This window comes from Oncorhynchus keta, chromosome 28 (assembly GCF_023373465.1).
Source record: "Oncorhynchus keta strain PuntledgeMale-10-30-2019 chromosome 28, Oket_V2, whole genome shotgun sequence".
NCBI lineage: Eukaryota > Metazoa > Chordata > Actinopteri > Salmoniformes > Salmonidae > Oncorhynchus > Oncorhynchus keta.
Genome location: NC_068448.1, coordinates 57,754,652 through 57,777,989, shown reverse-complemented (window position 1 = coordinate 57,777,989; position 23,338 = coordinate 57,754,652). Strand labels below are relative to the sequence as shown.

At 43.1% G+C, this 23,338-nt stretch overlaps 1 protein-coding gene across 2 annotated transcripts in view; it reads right to left on the bottom strand.

The window, feature by feature from the left end:
* LOC118361588 (NEDD4-like E3 ubiquitin-protein ligase WWP1) overlaps positions 1-23,338 on the bottom strand; it is a 54,563-nt gene that overhangs the window by 20,947 nt on the left and 10,278 nt on the right. The window contains exons 1-7 of one of the 2 annotated variants that reach the window (XM_035741632.2): positions 21,617-21,769; positions 20,555-20,614; positions 15,599-15,828; positions 7,243-7,367; positions 6,747-6,887; positions 6,539-6,605; positions 2,163-2,362 (exon numbers count right to left, since the gene is read on the bottom strand). In XM_035741632.2, coding sequence (XP_035597525.1) covers positions 2,163-2,362; positions 6,539-6,605; positions 6,747-6,887; positions 7,243-7,367; positions 15,599-15,807 — 742 coding nt within the window. In that variant the 5' untranslated portion in view covers positions 15,808-15,828; positions 20,555-20,614; positions 21,617-21,769. Of the gene's footprint in view, positions 1-2,162; positions 2,363-6,538; positions 6,606-6,746; positions 6,888-7,242; positions 7,368-15,598; positions 15,829-20,554; positions 20,615-21,616; positions 21,770-23,338 lie in introns of those variants that run through there. The other variant, XM_035741631.2, reaches the window with a different exon arrangement.

Below are 23,338 nucleotides of genomic sequence, written 5' to 3'. Positions count from 1 at the left end.
GTCAGGATATTTAATATGAATAAAGACTTGCTAAAGGGCAAAAAATCTGTATTTTGCTATGTCCCACTGGGCACCCTCTGTGACTTCTAGGAAGAGTACATTTTCACCATCATTGTAAAGCCTTAATCATTCCTAGAGATTAATATTTACTTCATGTGATTAATTTTAATGTAAAATAAACAGGTCAATTCTGTTACATGAACTGAAATCTCACTAATATGGTTTTGCATTTTTTAAAGAAACATTGAACATCTAATAAGCAGTACTTAAACATTAAAGTGACCAGTGATTCCATGTCTATGGCCTAGTCTATAGCTGTTTTTCAGTCTCTCTATCCCAGCTTTGATGCACTTGTACTGACCTCGTCTTCTGGATGGTAGCGGGGTGAACAGGCCATGGCTCGGGTGGTTGATGTCCTTGATCTTTTTGGCCTTCCTGTGACGTCAGGTGCTTTAGGTGTCCTGAGAAGGCAGGCAGTGTACCCCTGGTGATGCGTTGGGCAGACTGCCTGCGCCACACGAGCCACCCTGTGGTTGCGGGCAGCGCAGTTGCCATACCAGGCAGTGATACAGGCCAACAGGATGCTCTCAATTGTGCGTCAAAAACATTGTGAGGGTCTTGGGGGCCAGGCCCTTCTTCACCACACTGTCTGTTTGGGTAGACCATTTCAGATCGTCAGTGATGTGTACGCCGAGGAACTTGAAGCTTTTCACCTTCCCGTTGATGTGGATGGGGGTGTGCTCCCTCTGCGGTTTATTGAAGTCCACAATCAGCTACTTTGTTTTGTTGACGTTGAGGGAGATTATTTTCCTGGCATTACTCTGCCAGGGCCCTCATCTTCTCCCTGTAGACTGTCTCATTGTCAGTGATCAGGCCTACCACTGTTGTGCCGTCAGCAAACTTAATGATGGTGTTGGAGTCGTGCTTGGCCATGTAGTCGTTGCGCATTTTGGAAGCTGTTATTTTCTGGATCAAATGCGCCAAATAAATTGACATTTTGGATATATATGGACGGAATTAATCAAACAAAAGGACCAATTGTGATATTTATGGGACATATTGGAGTGCCAACAAAAGAAGCTCGTCAAAGGCAAGGCATGCTTTATATTTTATTTCTGCGTTGTGTAGCGCCTGCAGGGTTGAAATATGCTACCCTCTGTGTACTGTTGTGCTATCATCAGATAATAGCTTCTTATGCTTTCGCCAAAAAGGCTTTTTAAAATATGACATGTTGGCTGGATTCACAACGAGTGTAGCTTTAATTGAGTATCTTACAAGTTAGATTTTTATATCAATTTATTTGAATTTGCCGCGCTGCATTTTCCCTGGTTTTTGGCCAGGTGGGACGCAAGCGTCCCCTATACCATAAGACGTTAATCGCAACCGACGTGGCGGCACCACAGCCTTGTGAATTTTGACCTGTTTAAAAGGACTTACTCACATCGGCTACGGAGAAAGTGATCAGTCATCCAGAACAGCTGGTGAACTCATGCGTGCTTCAGCTTATTCCCATGAAAACTGATTGAGATCAAATGGTTGGTATGCATATACCGCAGACATTTCACCTGTAAAACGTTGTGTTTTTGTCTTACAGTAACGTTATACTATGCCATTATATTAGGTTCTGTAAAGTACAATAGTGGATCATTATGTGAGATCATGCAGCCATTGCAGAGTAGCCTGTTCTCTACGCGTAAAGTAGAGCATATACACATTTGCAGAAGGTGATATACACATGCGCAGGAGCTTACTAAAAAAGTAAGATCTGCAGACAGACTAGTTTATTTGGCACCTAATAAAAAAAATGTATAATAAGTACCTATTAAGTTGAAGATTTGCGCTTTATGACCATGTTAAAATTCTGTGAAATAAAGTTCATTTTCACTAAGTTACAGTACCCAAACAGAACTAAATTTGTGGACCAACCCATATAGAGAAGTTTGAATTTTTTTGGTAGTCAAAATCAATATGGGACAGTTTCTTAAACTAAAAGTCACTTCAATGGAGAATCTCTATTAAGCAGGCTTTATTTTTAGTCTTACTACAACTGTGACAACGTGTTTTTCCTCAGCATGACATGTGGGTGAGTGAACATAACCCATTGGTAGAAAAACTATGGATAACTTCAGAACTTCAATATTCAAATGAGGTGCTACTCTCACCAGTACTATTGGCTACGTCACTGTCGGTGGGGGCGAGGTTTGGCGTGGGCTTGGCCGTCTGGTGGGTCGGGGAAGATGCTGCGTCACCGTTGACAACAGGGGCGGGGCCAGGGCTGGAGTCGCTGTGGGCAGAGGAGGTGGAGGGACCCTCACTGTCCACCCCGTTATAGGTGGGAGCACACCCCGTACCATTCACTGAGCTGTAGGATTAGAAGTTTACAATTGTAATCTCTGCATGTGAATAGAATATTTGATATGAAGGTAATGTATTGTATACAGTGCATTTGGAAAGTATTCAGACCACTCGAGTTTCCACATTTGTTTACATTACCGCATTCTTTTTAGCCCCTCAATCTAAACACAATACCCCATAATGACAAAGAAAAATCAGATTTAGACATTTTTTGCAAATAAATAATAATATTACATAAGTATTCAGATCCTTTACTCAGAACATAGTTACATACTTCGGTATGATGCTACTAGCTTGGTACACCTCTATTTGGTGAGTTTCTCCCTTTCTTCTCTGCAGATCTCCTCAAGCTCTGTCAGGATGGATGGGGAATGTTGCTGCACAGCTATTTTCAGGTCTCTCCAGAGATGTTCGGTTAGGTTCAAGTCCGGGCTCTGGTTGGGTCACTCAAGGACTTGTTCTGAAGCCACTCCTGCGTGGTCTTGTCTGTGTGCTTATGGTCGTTGTCCTGTTGGAAGGTGAACCTTCACCGCAGTCTGAGGTCCTGAGAAGGTTTTCATCAAGGATCGCTATGTACTTCACTTCGTTAATCTTTTCCCTCGATCCTGACTGGTCTCTTAGTCCCTGCCGCTGAAAAACATCCACACAGCATGATGCTGCCACCACCATGCTTCAACGTAGGGATGGTGCCAGGTTTCCTCCAGACGCGATGCTTGGCATTCAGGCCAAAGACTTAAATTTTGGTTTCAGACTAGAGAATCTTGTTCCTCATGGTCCGAGTGTCCTTTAAGTACTTTTTGTTCAATTCCAAGCAGGCTGTCATGTGCCTTTTACTGAGGAATGGCTTCCGTCTGGCCACTACCATAAATGGCCTGATTGGTGGAGTGCTGCAGAGATGGTTGTCCTTCTGGAAGGTTCTCCCATCTCCACAGAGGAACTCTAGAGCTCTGTCAGTGACCATCGGGTTCTTGGTCACCTCCCTGTCCAAGGCCCTTCTCACCCGAATGGCCAGTGGCCAGCTCTAGGATGAGTTTTGGTAGTTCCAAACAAATTTGTCCTTCTGAAAGGTTCTCCCATCTCAGAGGAACTCTGGAGCTCTTGTCAGAGTGACCATTGGGTTCTCGGTCACCTCCCTTCTCCCCCAGATTGCCGAGTTTGGCCTGGCGGCCAGCTCTAGGAAGAGTGTTGGTGGTTCCAAACTTCTTCCATTTAAGATTGATGGAGGCCACTGTGTTCTAGGGAACCTTCAATGCTGCAGAAACTTTGGTACCCTTCCCCAGATCTGTACATCAACACAATCACGTCTCGGAGCTCTACGGACAATTTCTTTGAATTTTGCTCTGACGTGTACTGTCACCTCTGGGACCTTATCCACAGGCACGCACACCTTTCCAAATCATGTCCAATACATTTTATTTACCACAGGTGGACTCCAATCAAGTTGTAGAAACATCTCAATGATGATCTATGGAAACAGGATGCACCTGAGCTCAATTTCAAGTCGCACAGCAAAGTTTCTAAATACTTGTGTAAAAATAGGGTATTTCAGTTTTATATTTTTTGCAAGTTTTATAAAAACTTGTTTTTGCTTTATCATTATAGGGATTGTGCCTAGATAGATTTTTAAAAACTATACCATTTTAGAATAAGGCTGTAATGAAATAAAATGGAGAAAGTCAAGGGGCCTGAAAACTTTGAATGCACTGAAGGTACAAAGACTGAAACTTTTTCAATAAACCGTCAAATAAATATCAAGTAAAATATCAGTACAAATAGATAGGGCTGGGCAGTATACCGTATTTTACTATACTGTATACCAGTATTGATAAATGGACCAGTTTGAGTTTTTACTTAACCTTTAAAATGGCATTTCAATGTTTGGTTTGTTAAATGTGATACACAACTCCGCCGTTTAGAGTTTACCCCATTTGATACTGGAGTCCTCTCCCTCTCCTCCTGCATGCCGCTAAACACACCAAGCCGTACCCCGTTACTCAAGGAGAAAGCAGTTGCGTGACCACAGAGCCAGGGGCACTGCCATTCACTTAGCATGGTCAGATGAATGCAACGATGTTGGTAACATGCTGCTTTCAACAAGCGTTCAAAAATTACACAAACTAACAGTGTATCCTACGGTCAGCAAACTACTGTCTGCTCGTTGTCTTTTCTGTTAGTTCGTCTTTTCTTAGCAAGGTGCTGCCACTATATTACATTTGGAATCACTATATTTTCATGATTTCAACAGTTCAATTAACTAGGCCTAGATGTTTTGCCCATATAATTTTTTTATTTATTTGTTATTTTTTTATTTCACCTTTATTTAACCAGGTAGGCTAGTTGAGAACAAGTTCTCATTTGCAACTGCGACCTGGCCAAGATAAAGCATAGCAGTGTGAACAGACAACACAGAGTTACACATCATACTGCGTGGCAGAGTCTACTTGATTATTTCTGTTTGGAGTTGAATTGAACAGTAGAAAATAAATAAAACAAATGGAGAAAACTGATTTTCAATGGATATATCCATATCGCCCAGCCCTACAAATAGGACATGGCAAATAAGGATGTTATGCCGAGTTATCATCCACATATGCAGAGACAGATCCTATGACCTATGTGATGGGGGGGTTAAACATGGGGCAGTAGGCTAGACTCCCCATCATGTGTCAGGAGGCCCCTCGTTTAGACAAACCACCTTGAGACATGACACGTCTTCCCACAACACAATGGGGGTGATGAATCACTGTCTGAAAGCACTACTAATGATGGAGCGTGCCTGACAGCACTCTCTCTGTAGACTAGTGTGTGTTGTTTTGAGTCGGTTCTAAAATTGTCCATATCTGTTTTCTGGCCAGGATAACAGCAACACCACAGTACCTCAGAGCAGCAAGCAGAAACGTTACCACCTCCACTAACCCTCTTCCTGTTTTTCAGGCAGGCCACGCACATGCAGCCAACTCCACTTCCTCTGTAACAATGCTTCTGTGGCACTTCAGAGTACAGAGGGTATGTGAATGCGTCTATGTGAGTGTGCGTGCGTCTGTGTGTGAGGGAAGGACTTTTGATGCCAGTCTTTCAGAGTGGGAGTAAATGGAGCTTGGGCGCTCCACCCTGCGTATGTCCTGTTCTGTACGGGGCACTAGTGACGCAGTCCTTGTTCTGAGAAGAGGCAACGCTTTGTGACATTGAGGCTATTGTCATGCAGGGCAGAGGACGAGGGAGAGAGGAGGGGGCAGGGTGTTATGGTGATGAAACAGGCAAGACTGAAGGAGAGCCTTTGTGTTGGTTCACAAGGTTTCGTCTCTGCACTCATTGCCACAGACAGACAGACCCCAGGGACAGATGTAACTAGCCTACATGAGGCAGGCAGCACATACAGTATATTGCGCCACAATGTGGACAACACAAACACACCACTAACACAGAGTCTGGGCAGTGTTTTTGCTGGAGGTGGGCACACACACACTATCCACAGTAGGTTGTGTATACTGTGACAGTCAGGCCTAGTGGGACAGTGGATGTGTTTTAACAGCTTGGAGATGGGGCACAGGGGCTATAGGAAGTGTAGGAGAGAGGGCGAAAGGGGGGAGACGGAGAGAGGGACAAAGCAAGTGCAAAGGCAGCGTATGCAGTCGTCACAGGCTGGACGCAGCAGTAACTGCAATGCAGATGAAGTCTGTCTGTCTGCCATCTCCTTCACCTCTCGGTCTGAATAAATTGCCAACATCCACTTTTTGAGTATTCTAATAAAACACATATTAGCCCTGTTAACTGCACTTCGACAGAGTGAGTGAGATCAAGATCAGGGTTGTGGCAAGGCCTGCATGCAAGCTGTCCTGATTTAGGGACAGAGGGAGACAGAGGGACAGAACATGTGCAGTCGGAGCTCTGATAAATTACAAGGTGAGAGTTCTACTATCCCAGGCTTCTGAGAACGCGCCAAGAGCCGGACAAATATAGTCCCTACCACAATGATGTAAGGCAGAAAAACTGGGGCTCTATCGGTGTGTGTGTGTGAAGACCGCATTGCCTTTCAGCATTGGTTTATGGTTGCCTCCAATATAAGCAGCACCACATTTTCTGCTGATAAAATTATTTCCGCCGCCATCTAAACCAAACGTCTCTGCTGACTCAGTGCCCATTCATTCACAACATGGTTTTCTGCCAGGAGTTCTTATCTTACCCGCTGGGAGCCCTTGATGGAGTGTCCCCTCCATTTTCATGAATGGCATCACCGTTCTGCTGGACTTCTGAAAGGGAGGTGAAGGCACTGTTATCCTAAACAATATTCTACAACTAAACACGCATACATACTATAAATAAATCCAAAAGGTATGACGACAAGCCACATGCATACTAAAACAGACAGCCAGACACACAGCGGTACTCACTGGTAGAGGTGGCAGCGTTGCCGTTGAGCAGTTGTTCCTGGTTGACGGTCAGACCGTCGAGGAACACGGTCAGCTCTCCCGTAGCAACCACGGCCCCCTTATTGTCCAGCACCAGCTTCAACACCTCCCTCACGTTCTCCACTGAGGAGGGAGGGGAGACATGGCAGAGACGGGAGAGAAAGGAGGAGATGGGGACAGGGCATGGCAGAGACAGGATGGAAGAGAACACAGCTATTAGTAACTCATTAGCGAGAAAATGTCTGATACAGTATTTGAGGCCCTACTTGAAAATAACAGCATTCTTTCTAAACCATTTACTGTGGAATACTGTGCCCAACAGCAGAAAGGCATACTGCAGTTCATCCTGAAGAGTAAGAACAAATTATTTCAGGGGAAATAATAGAGCTGATATCCTGTTGCCTATTGACATTGTTCTTGTCAAGGTTGGAACATAAAAAGGAGGAATAAGAGATGAGGCGGGTTGCCAACTACGTACATTTCCTGTCGTGCTGCTCCAAGGCCTGGAGGAGGTCCAGAGTGGCTTTCCCCAGCAGAGCATCAGCCTTCAGGGTGTGGTGACTCCACACCTTAAAGTCCACCTGCGTGTGTGGCCTGACATTTCTGTAACACAGCACAGAGGTCACACATCAACTATACCGCATGCACACGCACAGAAAGTGACCTGGACACCTGTTAGACTACTCAAGTGTTCATTCCTTATAAAGCAGTAATGTGCATCCAAGCCAATTTTCCCCTTGGGAGCAAGCATGTTTTACTTATATCTTACACCAACTAACTAGTGGTTTCTTTATCCAATTCTTCTGATATAGAAATAAACTACTAGCACTATTAAAGCGCATTCAGTGCTGATATGCTTTTCAGGATGCACAGCATGCATTACAAACAGTCACAACATCACCATGACTCAATGCAATGACTGTAGGGCCTGTTACCCCACTAATTAAACTTTAAGTGGCTCCACTGAAGTCAATGGGCAGACAAAACCAGGTTTCCATCCAACCATGTCATGCAGATTAATTACCCGACGTGGAAAAAAAAGTCACAACTAGGCTTAAGGAAACAGGGAATGCCGGAACAATTTTATAAAATGTGGACAGACAATTTAATCATTCGACAGGGTGGGATTTTTTTGTGCCTGTAAAATAAGTTATTCATTATTTTTATGTGTACTACGTTAACACACACACTTTATTCCCAATAAATCAGTTTGATGGAAACATGTCTGGTGGGAAAATGTGCAGTGTTATCCAGATTTTTGAATATTCGCTTGAAAACGTGTCACCAACTGGAGGAAAACCTAGCTACAGACAGCCAGCCAGACATCTTCTTGTGACTAGCAAGGTGTCACAACCTGGGGTGATATGCAGCATTTGATAATAATTGTCATTGTGTTCAGCAATCCTTAGAAGGGCTCCCTCGTCAATCTGAACACGTCTCCCGTCGTCTGGGCACAGCCACTGACAGCGCTCTAATCCAAATCAGCTCTATACACAGGACACGCTTTAACAGGGAGAGGTCTCAGCGGTCTGTCTGTGGCATACACATCTGAAGGGAAGGGAGACTCAGGAGTCCGCCTTGTCGTTACCCTGCTAAGACTTCAAAGAGTTGTGTTTAGTCATTGATTTCAAATCACACCTCCATGATATACTAGGACTATTGCATTGGCCATTTCCCTTGACAATTACAATTTCTTGAGCCTTTCGCAAACGCTTGTTTTTGGTCACACTCCCTCTCCCAGACCTCTTTTCCTCCTCTGCAGATCAGACTGGTTAGTATTCCTCGCACGGGTCCCTTCCCCCTCAGAGAGCGACCGAGGGCTGCCTCTGACTGCAGAATAAAGAACTACCCTGGTCTATAGAAACACAGGCAACCAAGAAGAGAGAGAGTGCAAGAATGAGAGATGAGCATTAAGAAAACAGAGACGACCAGAAAGCGTGCAGAGGCAGACGGAAGTAAACAACAACAAAAAAGACAAGGTAGTAAACACATCCAGATTGTGCCCCAAATGGCATCCCCTGGCCTAGTCGTTTAGGTCAAAAGTAGTGCACTATATAGGGAATAGAGTGCCATTTAGGACAAATTTCAGTAAATCCTTCTAGAAGCAGTTTGATAAATGAAAAAGCTGATAGCTAACCAAGTGTGTTTAACGCCAATGCAAATGGTGGCCCTCTACCTGCATTCAGAAAATACAGTGCAAAATATACCAGCAGTGTTTTGCACTAGTGTCGGCTGTCTACAGACTCACTTTCAGCCAGGTACTTTTTCCCACTTAAAGTACCCATTGATAGAACTGGTGATGAAGAGAAACACTCCTGGTTTAACAGTCTGCCCCACCTCTTGGTACAGGGGTGTGTGTGTTGTGTGCGCTGGGGTTGGTTGCATCGGAATTTCTTCACATGGAGTGTGGCAACGACGAGTCAAAATCCACTTAGCCCATTGTTCGCTGGCACATTAATTTAGTAATTTTCCTGTGCACGGTCCGACATTAACATCTCGTCATTCATTAAAAATCCTACAATGTGATTTTCTGGATTCCCCCATTTTTTCTTTCATAGTTGAAGTGTACCTATCATGAAAATTACAGGCCTCTCATCTTTTTAAGTGGGAGAACTTGCACAATTGGTGGCTGACTAAATACCTTTTTGCCCCACTGTATGAGATGAGTAAAGCAGTATGTAAACATTATTAAAGTGACTTGTGTTCCATTAAAGTGGCCAATGAATCCAAGTCTATGTATATGGGGCAGCAGTCTATAAGGTGTAGGGTGAGTAACTGGGTGGAAGCCGGCTATTTAACAGTCTGATGGCCTTGAGATAGAAGCAGTTTTGTCCCAGCTCTGTTCTGTCCCAGCATTGATGCACCTGTACTGACCTCACTTTCTGGATGATAGCAGGGTGAACAGGCCATGGCTCGGGTGGTTGAGGTCTTTGATCTTAATCTTATTTTTGGCCTTCCTGTAACATCAGGTGCTGTAGGTGTAATAGAGGGCGTCTTGAGAGCCCTGCGGTTGCGGGCGGTGCAGTTGCCGTATGAGGCGGTGATACATCCTGACAGGATGCGCTCAATTGTGCATCTGTAAAACGGAGGGCTTTAGGGGCCAAGACAAATTTCTTCATCCGCCTGAGGTTGAAGAGGCGCTGTTGCTCCTTCACCACACTGTCTGTTTGGGTGGACCATTTCAGATCGTCAGTGATGTGTACGCCGAGGAACTTGAAGCTTTTCACCTTCTCCACTGCGGTTCCGTTGATGTGGATAGGGGCGTGCTCCCTCTGCTGTTTCCTGACATTGAGTGAGAGGTTATTTTCCTGGTGCCACTCTCCCAGGGCCCTCACCTCCTCCCTGTAGGCCATCTCGTCATGGTTGTTAATCAGGCCTACTACTGTTGTGTCGTCTGCAAACTTGATAAACTACAGATAAATCCAACAGGAGAATGTTAGTGATGAAAGTTGAACAGAGGATATCAATCTCTGCAGAATAAATACTTGGACGAGCTTCTTTTCTTTTATTTAAGTTGAATAAAAAATGTACGCTATTTTCTGGCAATAGTGCCGTTACTTTGTGCCAGATATTAAGACGACAAACCATTATAAAATGGCCCATTTGTGAGATTATAGAAATTACAAGTCAGAGCACAACAGTATGAGTACTCCCTCTTAGACGAGGTGACTTTAAAACCAATATGTTTGCCTGTATTTACCCCAACAAATGAAATGCTAATTAGCTGCTAATGTGGCTATCATAAAGAAATACAAACGCAATGATGATCTGGACGAGACTACCGAATCAAGGCAAAGGTAAGAATCTTTGGATCGGCCTCCCGAGTGACGCAGTGGTCTAAGGCACTGCACTGCTAGTTGTGCCACTCGAGATCCTGGTTGAGTCCAGGATCTGTCGCAGCCAGCTGCAACAGGGAGACCTATGGGGCGGAGCACAACTGGCCCAGCATCGTCCGGGTTAGGGGAGGGTTTGGCCGGCAGGGATTTTCTTGTCCCGTCGCGCTCTAGCAACTCCTGTGACGGGCCAGGCCAATGCAAGCTGACAGTCACCAGGTGTATAGTGTTTCCTCTGACACATTGGTGGCTGGCTTCTGGGTTAAGCGGACATTGTGTCAAGAAGCAGTGCGGCGTGGTTGTGTTGTGGAGGACGCATGGCTCTCGACCGTCGCCTCTCCCGAGTCCGTACGGGAGTTGCAGCGATGGGACAAATTGGGGAGAAAAAGGGGTAAAAGGTTAAGAAAAACATCTCTGGATTAACTATCAAATGTTAGCTAAATGTAGTAATTAATAAATTGGCAACATTTATTTACATGTTAGCAAAGGTGCCAGCTAGAGATGTGCAGGTGCTTGTAGGAAATTGTAGTCTTGCGTGATGTCTAACTTTGACAACAATTAGCATTTTCGAATAAAGAGACAAAAATATTGATAAAAGTCAACTTGCCCGAGAGATGTACATAGTCATCAAAACATCCCGCACAAAGCAACCCTTATTTGAAGTGTTTTTTAAAATGAATGTAACCATTTCCGTGTTTGACCGCTAGGTTGACATCTCCACTTGTGGGGCTCTATTGTCATAGGCTACAGCAGGGTTTCCTAAACTCAGTCCTCAGTACCCAAGGGGTTCACGTTTTGGTTGTCTTAACACTACAAAGCGGATTTCAAATTAAGACAAAAAACAAAAACGTGCACACCTTGGGGTCCTGATGACAGAGCTTGAGAAATGCTGGAATAAAGACTAAAATGACTGCAATTCAAATTTGCCATGGTTTATAGCCCTACATCTAATTTCAGATTGCCAACATGTTGCGTAGGCTAAACGATTTAGCAGCTTGCTTAGTTCAAATTGACAAACTAATTCATTTAACATGAATAGTGAGGCGATTTCTAAGAAAGAAGTGATTGTGTTGCCTAATAGCCTGCAGGAAAAGGCTACAGAGGATGGGGTTGTAATTTCAAATCAATGAATCAAATAATATGAACTGAATATGTTTGTCAACAACAGTGTTTCTTCTGTAGCCTATTCTGACTTATCATCAATTTAATTAAACAAGTCCATTAATATGCATAGAGTTAGGCTATTTATTAAATATGTTTACTAGCTCCAGTTAGGCTACACAAGTGGCACAAATTGATTTGCGAGGACTTTAACATATTCATCAAATGGTAGGCTACAATGGCATATCATTTAATAGGCTACTTGCGATGGCCAACAGATGCAAATGTATTATTGGCCACGTTTAATGGAATTTCAGAGGAATCCCCCCCCCGCAATAAAATGTTCCCTATAATAGGAGCACGCAAAGGAGTTCTGAGCATGTGTAAAACACTCCGCTTGATGAGGCTTTCCATGAGCAAAGTAGACATTAAAATGCCATTTAAACCACCTCCAAGCGACTTTTTCTAATGTGCTCTAGTGCACCCCTAGTAGTTTTCCAGTACAATACCACCGTTATTTCTTGATGCGCATCAGTTCTAGCGTGTTAATATGTTTAATGGAAAATAGGTTGGAAAGTAAGTCTCCATAAATGACAATCTACAACTGGTAAGTCCTGTCTGCTCGGTCTCCTCTCACATGACTCAGCTGCAGCACTCTCAAACACTCCTGCACTCACTACCTGATCGTGAAATATATTGGAAGAGAAATGCCATGGCATTCACCGTGCAACTTCGAAGTAGCTCAAAAACCTGCAACCAATACATTTTCACCCGCAACATTCTTTTCATAAAGTAGCCTAATTTTGCAGGAAAATCAAGGACATGGCAACCCTGCCTAGCATTCCTCTTGGCTAGCCGATTATAGCCATGTCGATATCTCTTTTTGGAACGTCTGTCTTAAAGGGGAAGCATCCTATTCTCAAATCACATACCAATTTAGAAACAAAAATGAATGCAATTAATACAACAAAGAACAGAGTAATGACTTGCAATGTTAAAGTATACATACACTACATGACCAAAAGTATGTATACACCTGCACGTCGAACATATCAATCCAAAATCATGGGCATTAATATGGAGTTGGTCCCCCATTTGCTGCTTTAACAGACTCTACTCTCCTGGGAAGGCTTTCCACTAGATGTTGGAACATTGTGCCTGAATGGAAGCAAGTCCCCCCAGCAATTGCATTAGTGAGGTTGGGCACCAGTCAAGTTCTTCCACACCAATCTCAACAAACCATTTCTGGATGGACCTCGCTTTGTGGATAGGGGAATTGTCATGCTGAAACAGGAAAGGGCCTTCCCCAAACTGTTCCCACAAAGTTGGAAGCACAGAATCGTCTAGAATGTCATAGTATGATGTAGCGTTACAATTTCCCTTCACTGGAATTAAGGGGCCTAGCTCAAACCAGCCCCAGACCATTACACCTCCTCCACCAAACTTTACAGTTGGCACTATGTAGTCGGGCAGGTAGTGTTCTCCTGGCATCCGCAAAACCCATATTCGGCCGTCGGACTGCAAGCTGGTGAAGTGTGATTCATCACTCTAGAGAAGTCCAAAGGCGGCGAGCTTACACCGCTCTGGCCGACACTTGTCATTATGCATGGTGATCTTAGCTTGTGCTGTTATTGTGAAGTGGAACCGTCTAGGAGAAACAATGGCTCAGCCGCAAAGTGGTAGGTCACACAAGCTCACAGAACAGCACCGCCGAGTGCTGAAGCACTTAAAAATAATCTGCCCTCGGTTGCAACACTCATTACCAAGTTTCAAACTGCCTCTGGAAGAAATGTCAGCAAAATAACTGAAGCTCCCGTCGAACAGTTCTTGTGCTGACGTTTCAACCAGAGGCAGTTTGAAACTTAGTAATGAGAGTTACAGCTTATTTTTACGCACTACTCGCTTCAGCACTCGGCAGTGCTGCTTTGAGCTTGTGTGGCCATTGTTGCTCCTAGACATTTCCACTTCACAATAACAGCACTTACAGTTGACCGGGGTAGCTCTAGCAGAGGAGAAATTTGACAAACTGACTTGTTGGAAAGGTGGGATACTAAGACTGTGCCATGTTGAAAGTTACTGAGCTCAGTAAGGCCATTCTACTGCCAATTCTATATAAAATAGCTAAATGATCCATGGTACAACAATCTTAAAACAATTCCATATGTTAGCAGAGCGAAAGCATACAAACCTATATAGGCCCTGCATGACCCCAATGCATTTAAGAACTACACCATGCCAGGGCCAGCAAAAATTCTGTTGGGACCAGTAGATTTTTGGTAAAATGTCGACCGTGCCAGAGAGAAAAAAAGTCAACGTTGGAACATGGTGTGTTTCATAGGCAGCCACAGAGTGGTGGCACATAGGCTGACTGTGCTTTGATTGACGAACAGCAAGCTGGACTTTTATTTTATTTAAAAAGGTGTCAAAATGACTGAATAAAGTCCCTCATAAATCCTTACCATTCATAAATCATACAACGTAGTTATATCTCCATGGTATCAATTCAAGTAAACTAAAGATCCCGTTTGTATTTTCGATATGAAGTCCATAAGGACTTGCAAGACATTAAAGTGAGTGACTCGTCAGTAGCCGATCGAATTGCATTGTTAAGAGAGCTTTTCATTTGGCTCCATAATTTGCATACTGGTAGGCTTTTTACCAATTACCTGCTGTTAAATTAAGTCAGGAGACTATTACAGGATGCTTTAAAGGCCCTTTGCATTCAAAATTATTTTTGTCCTGTTTCATATCTTACAACAGCTGATGAAACCAACACTGAAACTGTATCAGTGTTATTTCCTGACAGTTGCTGGTTGAAAATACAATCTAGCATTAGAATGTACTAGAGGCCACCATAATAGAGCTTGTTTAAGAACCAGTGGACTTTGACTTGAAGGCCACAGCTGAGCTTCAGACAAGTAGCTAGCTACTCCTATAACATGTAACATACACAAAAACAAACCAAACAAACAGAGCCCTGGTGCATGTCTGAGATAAAATTACCCCATCATGGCAATTAGTGGCCTGGTTAATGAGTTTGAGGGCAAGTTTGAAATGACATCCTTTTGCATTAATAGTGCACTACTTGAGCAGGCCCATAGGGCTCTGGTCAAAACTAGTACACTATTCATACGGGATAAGGTGTCATTTGGAACACAACCTGACATTTGGCTTTGACTCATTAAAGCCAGAGAACCATAAAAGCTGCTAGGTTACAGGCAGCTCTGCTGGAGTTGCAACTGAACAGATACAGAAGGATCTTTTCAGCAGAGTTCAAACCTCCGCACCAACAAGGGAAATAAAACAATAAACCCAACAGGCTCTTTTTGGGAACAGAGTGTTCAGAGGAAAGATACAGTATGTCTGCTTTGGTTTTTCAATCATCGTCATTTCCTTGTGCTGTAGGCCATCTGCCCAGATTGGATGACTAAGTATTTGAGATATTCAGACTGCTCAGACTTCTAGTAGTTAGTCAGCTCTCCCACAAGCCCACTAAGTGTTCCAATTAATCCACACTGTTCCCATCTCAGAACCACCCCCAGAAAAGTAAGACCTTTGCGAAAATTCATCTTTTGTGTTTAACCACAAATGCTCAGACATCATGTGTAGCCTGGATCCTGCTAAATATAAAAAAAAAACGTCTAGATTCCTTCTCTCTCTCTCGTCTTCCTATTCCAGTACAGAACCAGTTAGGTTGAAGAAGCACTACAGAAAACGATTCATACTGAATTAACACACCATTGGTCTAACTCTAAAAAGAGTGAGACTTGATTCAGAAAGGAATACAACGTTGCTAGAGCATACCAAACAGACCACAGTAAGTGATTAAGGTGGTGAGCGAATTAAATGGGCTACTCACGACACACATTAAGAACACACACAGAAGGTAGGGTTCCTTACAGAGTGAGCAGCTCATCCCACTTGGGGTTGGAGGAGCTGTGGGACTTTGCCGTGCGGCGCGACTCCCCTTCCGCTGTCACCTCCACATAGATGGACGTCCCAAACAAGCTCTTCTTCCGCTTGAGTTTGGCACAGGCAACGACAGCATGTAGCTGCGACGTCGGTCCGTGGTTATAGCTACACTCCGTTCTGGAAGAGGCCGTGGCCATGTCATACACCACAGTGGAAGCCTGAAGACACACAAAACAAAGGTGGTCAAAACGAGGACAACCTTAACTTCTTTGGGGTAGGGGGCTGTATTTTCACATCCGGATGAAAAGCGTGCACAGAGTATACCTGCCTGCTCCTCGGGCCCAGATGCTAGGATATGCATATTATTAGTAGATTTGGATAGAAAACACTGAAGTTTCTAAAACTGTTTGAATGTCTGCGAGTATAAACAGAACTCATAAGGCAGGCAAAAACAAAAAAAACAAAACAGGAAGTGGGAAATCTGAGGTTTGTAGGTTAAGTCTTAGCCTATCCAATATACAGTGTCTGTGGGATCATATTGCACTTCCTAAGGCTTCCACTAGATGTCAACAGTCTTTAGAACCTTGTTTGATACTTCTACTGTGAAGTGGGGGTGAATGAGAATGGAATGCGTCAGAGGTCTGCCAGAGAGGCCATGTGCTCAGTCAGGCACGCTCGTGAGAGTTAGCTCTGTTCCCTTTAATTTCTAAAGACAAAAGAATTCTCCGGTGGAAACGTTATTGAAAATTTGATAAAAACATCCTAAAAATTGATTATATACACACACATCATTTGACATGTTTCTACGAACTGCAATATAACTGACTTTGTCTGGACCTAGTGCCTTCGCATTTGGATTACTGTACTAAATGCGAACGAAAAGGAGGTATTTGGACAAATTATTGACTTTATCGAACAAAACTAACATTTATTGTGGAACTGGGATTCCTGGGAGTGCATTCTGATGGAGATCAAAGGTACGTGAATATTTATAATGTTATTTCTGACTTGTTGACTCCATAACATGGCGGGTATCTGTATTGCTTGTTTTGGTCTCTGAGCAGTGTACTCAGATTATTCCATGGTGTGCTTTTTTGAAAATATGACACAGCGTTTGCATTAAGGTATTTATTTAATTCCACGTATAACAGTTGTATTTTCATCAACATTTATGATGATTATTTCTGTAAATTGACATTGCACTTCCACCGGATGTTTTGGAGGCAAAACATAACTCGCCAATGTAAACGTTGATTTTTGGATATAAATATTAACTTTATCTAACAAAACATACATGTATTGTGTAACATGAAGTCCTATGAGTGCCATCTTATGAAGAGCAAAGGTTAGTGATTCATTTTTCCTCTATTTGGCTGGAAAAATGTCTGTTTTTTTGTGACTAGGTACTGAACTGACATAACTCGCAAGGTATGCTTTTGTCGTAAAGCCTTTTTGAAATCGAAGACTGGTGGGATTAACAAGTTTCTTTAAAATGGTGTATAATACATGTATGGTTGAGGAATTTTAATTATGAGATTTCTGTTGTTTGAATTTGGCGCCCTGCACTTTCACTGGACGTTGGTCAGGTGGGACGTTAACCTCTAGGGTACGTGGCACTAAGAAAAGTCACCAGCAATCTGAAACACTGAGTGTCGTCGGAAAGTATTCAGACCCCATGACTTCATCGCCTTTGTTACAGGCTTATTCTAAAATGTATTAAATAAAAACATCAATACACACACACCCCATAATGACAATGAGAAAATAGGTTAAGACAATTCTGCTAAATTGACCATAACAGAAATACCTCACTTACATAAGTATCCAGACCCTTTACTACGAGGCTCGAAATTGAGCTCAGGTGCATCCTGTTTCCATTGATCATCCTTAAGATGTTTCTACAACTTGATTGGAGTCCACTTGTGGTAAACTCAATTGATTGGACATGATTTGGAAAGGCATACACCTCTGGATACGGTGCCACTGTTGACAGTGCATGTCAGAACAAAAACCAAGCCATGAGGTCGAAGTAATTGTCCATAGAGCTCCGAGGCAGGACTGTATCGAGGCACAGATCTGGGGAAGGGTACCAACAAAAACAAAAATCAGCCGCATTGAAGGTTCGAGGATACAGCGGCCTCCATTCTCAAATGGAAGAAGTTTGGAACCACCGAGACTCTTCCTAGAGCTGGCCACCCGGTCAAACAACACAATCAGAGGAATAGGGCCTTGTTCAGGGAGGTGACCAAGAACCCGATGGTCACTGACAGAGTTCCAGAGATCCTCTGTGAAAGTGGGAGAACCTTCCAGAAGGACAACCATCTCTGCATCATTCCACCAATCTGGCATTTACAGTAGAGTGGCCAGACGGAAGCCACTTCTCAGTAAAAAGGCACATGACAGCCCACTGAGAGTTTGCCGAAACAAGATTCTCTGGTCTGACGAAACCACTCTTTGGTCTGAATGCCAAGTCTGGAGGAAACCTGGCACCATCCCTACGGGTCACTGCATGGTGGTGGCAGTATCATGCTGTGGGGATGTTTCTCAGCAGCAGGGACTGGGAGACTACTCAAGATCGAGGCAAAGATGAACAGAGAAAAGAGATCCTTGACGAAAACCTGCTCAGGACCTCAGACTGGGGCGAAGGTTCAGCTTCCAACAGGACAACAACCCTAAGCACACAGCCAAGGCAACGCAGGACTGGCTTCGGGACAAGTCTCTTAATGTCCTTGAGTGGCCCAGCCAGAGCCCAGACTCTAACATCTCTGGAGAGGCCTGAAAACAGACGTGCAGTGACGCTCCCCATCCAACCTGACAGAGCCAAGCTTGTAGCATCATACCCAAGAAGACTTGTAATCTCTGCCAAAGGCACATCAAAGTACTGAGTAAAGGGTCTGAATACTTAAATGTAATACTGTTTATTATTTAAAATTTGCAAACATAAAACAATGTTTTTGCCTTGTCATTATGGGTATTGTGTGTAGATGGAAAAAAAAAACAATTTAATCACTCAATTTTAGAATAAGGCTAACATAAAATGTGGAAAATTCAAGGGGTCTGAAGACTTTCCGAATGCATGAATATGGGCTTCCAATTATAATACAATGAACTGTATTCGGACATTGAACTCCTTATCCATTAATGACTTGCCCCTGCAATAACTTTAGACTTTCATACTGGATATCACAATACCAAGCATGACACCACAGCAACAAAAAAAATGAAGGTATATTCGCCAAATCTTTGGGCAATATAATCTCACAAGGGGGACATCGGCTGCGCTGATATACAGAGTTGAGCCGTGAGACATTTGACAGAAATGGCAACCGGCGGAACAATACAACCTAAAAATGTAGGTTGTCGTCACTGGCTTACCACACACAATAAATACCCAATAATGTCAAAGTGGAATTATGATCTCTAAATTTGTACAAAATTAAAAGTTGAAACTTCTTCAGTCAATAAGTATTCAACCATTTTGTTATGCAAGGCTAAATAAGTTGAGTAAAATTGTGCTTAAGTCACATAAGTTGCAATAATAGTGTTTAACATGATTTTGGATTAACTACCTCATCTCTGTACCCCACACACAATTATCTGTAAGGTCCCTCAGTCGAGCAGTGAATTTCAAACAGATTTAACCACAAAGACCAGAGAGGTTTTCCAATGTCTCGCAACGAAGTGCACCTATTGGTAGGTGGGTGAGAGAAAGAAAAATAAAAATAAACTTTGAGCATGGTGAAGTCACTAATTACACTTTGGATGGTGGGTGGCATAATCTGTCAGATTCTCTGTAATCATGATATGGGAATAATAATTAATTTTTATTTTGTAAAGTGGTTTCTTGCATCAAACACTGTCACCTTGTCTACTGGACAAGTGGATAAAAACAGGTTACTGTCAAGCCCTGCATGTTTTTTTAAATCTCACAGAATGTATTGTAGGCTGAATGATAGAACAGCTATTTTAACATGTTAAAATGTTAAGGCACTCATTTTCTTCATTGTTTTTGATGGGTAGGCCAATCTGCGAGGCCTACATTATGATCAAATAGTTAAGTGGCCAAGAAGGCTACTGTGGCTAAGAAGGCTACTGTGGCTAACTTAAAAGGAGGGTACAGGCTCTGTTCACAGTAAACATGCGCTGGAAGCATTGCACCGAATTTTCACAACGTTCAAGCTTGCGCTCAGCAGACCAGAACTGATCTGTAAAAAATTTGAGGGAACATTGGTTATAGGTATGACTGTCATAGGTATGACTGTCATCGGCAAGGACTAGGGATTTTTTGGGGGGGGCAAAGCACAGGCAAAAATCATTGAGGAAAACCCATGTTTCGTCTGCTTTCCAACAGACACTGGGAGACAAATGAACCTTTCAGCAGGACAATAACCTAAAACACAAGGCCAAATAGAACAGTGGAGTTGCTTACCAAGATGACATTGAAATGTTCTGTGACTCGGTTTGACTTAAATTCAGCTTGAAAATCTATAGCCAGACTTGAAAAGGGCTGTCTAGCAATGATCAACAACCAACTTGACAGAGCTTGAAGAATTTTTAAAAGAATGTGCAAATATTGCACAATCCAAGTGTGCAAAGCTCTTATTAGCCAGACTCACAGCTGTAATCGCTGGCAACGGTGATTCTAAAATGTATAGACTCAGGGGGGGTTGAATACTTATCCAATATTTTTCTTTCATATTTATTTATTTTTTATACAAATTTTGGAATGTTTGTTCCACTTTGACAGAGTATTTTGAGTTGCCAAAAAATGGCAATTAAATCCATTTTAATCCCACTTTTGTAACAACAAAATGTGGAAAAAGTCAAGGGGTGTGGGTACATTCTGAAGGCACAGTACCTTTCGTATCCTTGGCTAACATGAGCTCGAGCTCACATCCAGGGGGGTAAAAAGTCATAGAATGGCACATTTACATGCCTACTCACGATTAGTGCGTTTTGCAGAACCCTCCGGATCCTCAGCCGACTCCGTGGCCCATGATTGCCCTGTAACAGGAGACCGGGAGTAGTTAGTCATGCACTGTCAGCTGTTATATTAACACTGATCTGGGTTGTGCAAAGAAGGCTTTAACCTAACAGAACCAGTCACAGGGAAAAGAAAAAAGGGGGAACTTTCTTTATCTGAACTAAGTGCTGATGTATGGTTTGTTTGGTGAAGAAGAGTGACAACATATGAATGTCCTTAAACTGCCAAGATAAAATGGTTACCACAAGATCCCTTCCCTTCCTGTCCAAACACAGATGGGGTGCTAGGAGTCGTGTACTCAGAAAGCTGAGAGCCACAGACCCAGGCAGCTCCAAACTGATAACGGTGCAGATGGAGACGAGAGATGGAGCGCGGGCTAAGAAAATTATCCTTTGTCAGCATACATACACCACCACCACTCAATTCTGAGGGAATAACACCACACAGACATAGCCATCTGATATTGCTACAAACAAAAAACACAGGAAAATCATGTTACTCACTGGCAAAGCAAAAGGACATGAAAACAGCCATAAACCATTATTATTAAAGTGCAGATATGCACACCAATTGTCTCAGACTGCCTCAAAGTGTAAAATACTCTCGAGTAAACAGGGCAAGCAAGGCCATCATCTCAGAGCATTAAAGGCTGAGATGAGTGGCGCCAGAGGACTCCCAGCTGACTATGGGTGAAGTGCTGTTCATCAGGACAGGAGAAAGCCTCCATTGTCTTTAGACCAGGGGGATCAGGTCCCGCTTTTCCATATAATCAATAGGCTATGTATTATGATCTTCAGGCCCAAACTAATCCGAGATCAACACTCCAACTGTGAGATGCCTGATATAGATGGCCCCGGGGCTTCATCCAAACATCTCATGGAAGTCATTAGAGAGGGAGCAGAATCCAGAAGACCTTGAAGGGCACTTCACCCTATCCCAACACACTGCACTCGTCCCCTTCCCTCACTTCTACACGGCACTTTATCAATCCTCTGCAAAACGCCTCTCAGTCCTTTACTCACCTTTTAACTCCTGTCCTCTCCTTCACACCACTGCTCTCCTGTACCCGTCTGGCTGGCATAGGGGGACGGACGGTATGCGTCTGCCCTGCATTAGCTCCAGCTCAGCTGAGTGGCACAGAGACTACCGGCAGGCAGGCAAGATAAAAACCTTTCCCTGATCCCCTCCAAGCCTCAGTCTTGAGACACAGAGCAGCCCAACCAGAGGAGGATAGGAGACTAGGGGAGGATGTGGGAAGCGAAGTACAGGGGAGAGTGGGGATGTTGGCATCAGAACCAATGACACAGCATTACGGAGTACATCTGCCATGGAAACCAACCAATGTCTGAGATTAACAACCTCTGACCAGCTGAACGAACAACCAAGAGACTCGCAGATTCATTACGCCTCCAGCTGTAACAGCGACATGACAGGGGAACAGATAGTTGGCATAACCTTAAAAAGGTGAACCGGTGTGATATCTAGGGCTGGCACAATTACTGTATAACCGAAGGCTATGGATGAAGACAGTCATGATAACCATTAAAAAAAAATAACACTTTAAATAAGACGTTTACTTCCCGCTTTGCTCCTATGGGTACACTCGCAATATTCTGTCAAGACGTTGGCCTGGGGGTAGGTTTATGACAGTCATAAATACCTCTTTCCCCCTTTTTCCTCTCTCTACCCTACTGATGTTACATTTGCAAACACCTTGGTTAACATAGAGATTCTGGGTTCTGGTAATCCGACCAATGGAACATATGCGGTGGTACGTAATGAATATGATGTCAGTTCGGTTGTCATCGGAGACATTCATCAATGATCAGATGACAAACTCTACAGTCGAAAGTCTACAGAGTTATTGAATTCACATGGAATTGTTGTTCAATTTAAATGTTTGAATATGAAATTATTCGTAATGGGATGAAATGTGATTTTAGCTTCTAAAATGTGAGATTTGGGCTTTCTTAATTAAGGATCATGCGAATTTTCACAGCTTTTTGTTAAAAATCGTACAACATTTCAAAGTCCTGCTACTCATGCCAGGAATATAGTATATGCAAATGATATGAGTGTATAGAAAACTCTGAAGTCTCTAAAACTGGTTAAATCGTGTCTGTGGCTATAACACAACGTGTTTAGGAGTAAAAATCCCTCAAACTGTTCTCCAAAAACACAAAATATATTAATCCGCCAGTCAATGTATTGTTTAAGGCGACTGCAAATACATGAAGATGTTCTGTAAACACCTACAGCTTCCACACGATGTCGCCAGTGCTGGAATTTTGAGCAGACTTAATCCTTCGTTGTATGACGTTTTGCCCTTTCCTGTTTAAATCTCTCAACAGGATGTTATTAAAATGGAAAAGATGGCCGCTGATTTCAAGACTAGCTGCTATCGAATACAGATTGTCCCGTGATGAATTGTATAGATTATTAACGTTTATTAATACCTAAAGTTGGTTTAGAAAAGTAGTTTGAAGTGTTTTGTAAAAGTATATAGGCAACTTTTGTCATTTTAAAAAGTGATGTTGCGTCTTGTAAAAGGGAATATTCCTGGATCAGAGCGGTCTTCAGAAAACAACATTTTGGCTATACAATGACGGATTTAAATCGGAAAAAAGACCCAATTGTGATGTTTATGGGATATATAGGAGTGCCAAGAAAGAAGCTCGTCAAAGGTAATGAATGTTTTATATTTTATTTCTGCGTTTTGGGTAGCGCCGGCTACCGCAAAATCT